The sequence below is a fragment of the Penaeus monodon genome, chromosome 25 (genome assembly GCF_015228065.2).
Source record: "Penaeus monodon isolate SGIC_2016 chromosome 25, NSTDA_Pmon_1, whole genome shotgun sequence".
In the NCBI taxonomy this organism is placed as follows: Eukaryota; Metazoa; Arthropoda; class Malacostraca; order Decapoda; family Penaeidae; genus Penaeus; species Penaeus monodon.
This window is the reverse complement of record NC_051410.1, coordinates 10,180,260-10,180,496: the sequence shown is the minus strand read 5'-3', so window position 1 is coordinate 10,180,496 and position 237 is coordinate 10,180,260. Positions and strand designations below refer to the sequence as shown.

At 53.2% G+C, this 237-nt stretch overlaps 1 protein-coding gene across 1 annotated transcript in view; it reads right to left on the bottom strand.

The window, feature by feature from the left end:
- LOC119589524 overlaps positions 1-237 on the bottom strand; it is a 46,835-nt gene that overhangs the window by 6,349 nt on the left and 40,249 nt on the right. Inside the window, 1 exon segment of the mRNA XM_037938125.1 lies at positions 71-233. Coding sequence (XP_037794053.1) covers positions 71-233 — 163 coding nt within the window.

Sequence of the window (237 nt, the reverse complement as noted above, 5' to 3'; positions counted from 1 at the left end):
GTTCCATTTCTTACAACAACAACTACTTCAGGCTATTACAGTGTGTATGCGTATATCAGCGTGAACTCACTTGAAGGCCGTAACGATCCCGGAAAAGGACTGCTCGGCCTGGAATCCCCCGCCAACCATGTCCGTTTCTTGGCCCAACACGAGGGAGCCGTTGGTGAGAATGTTTCTGTCCTTCATTTTCTCGTCGCTGGCTTGGCTGCACGGAAAGAGGGGGGGGGGGGGTGAATG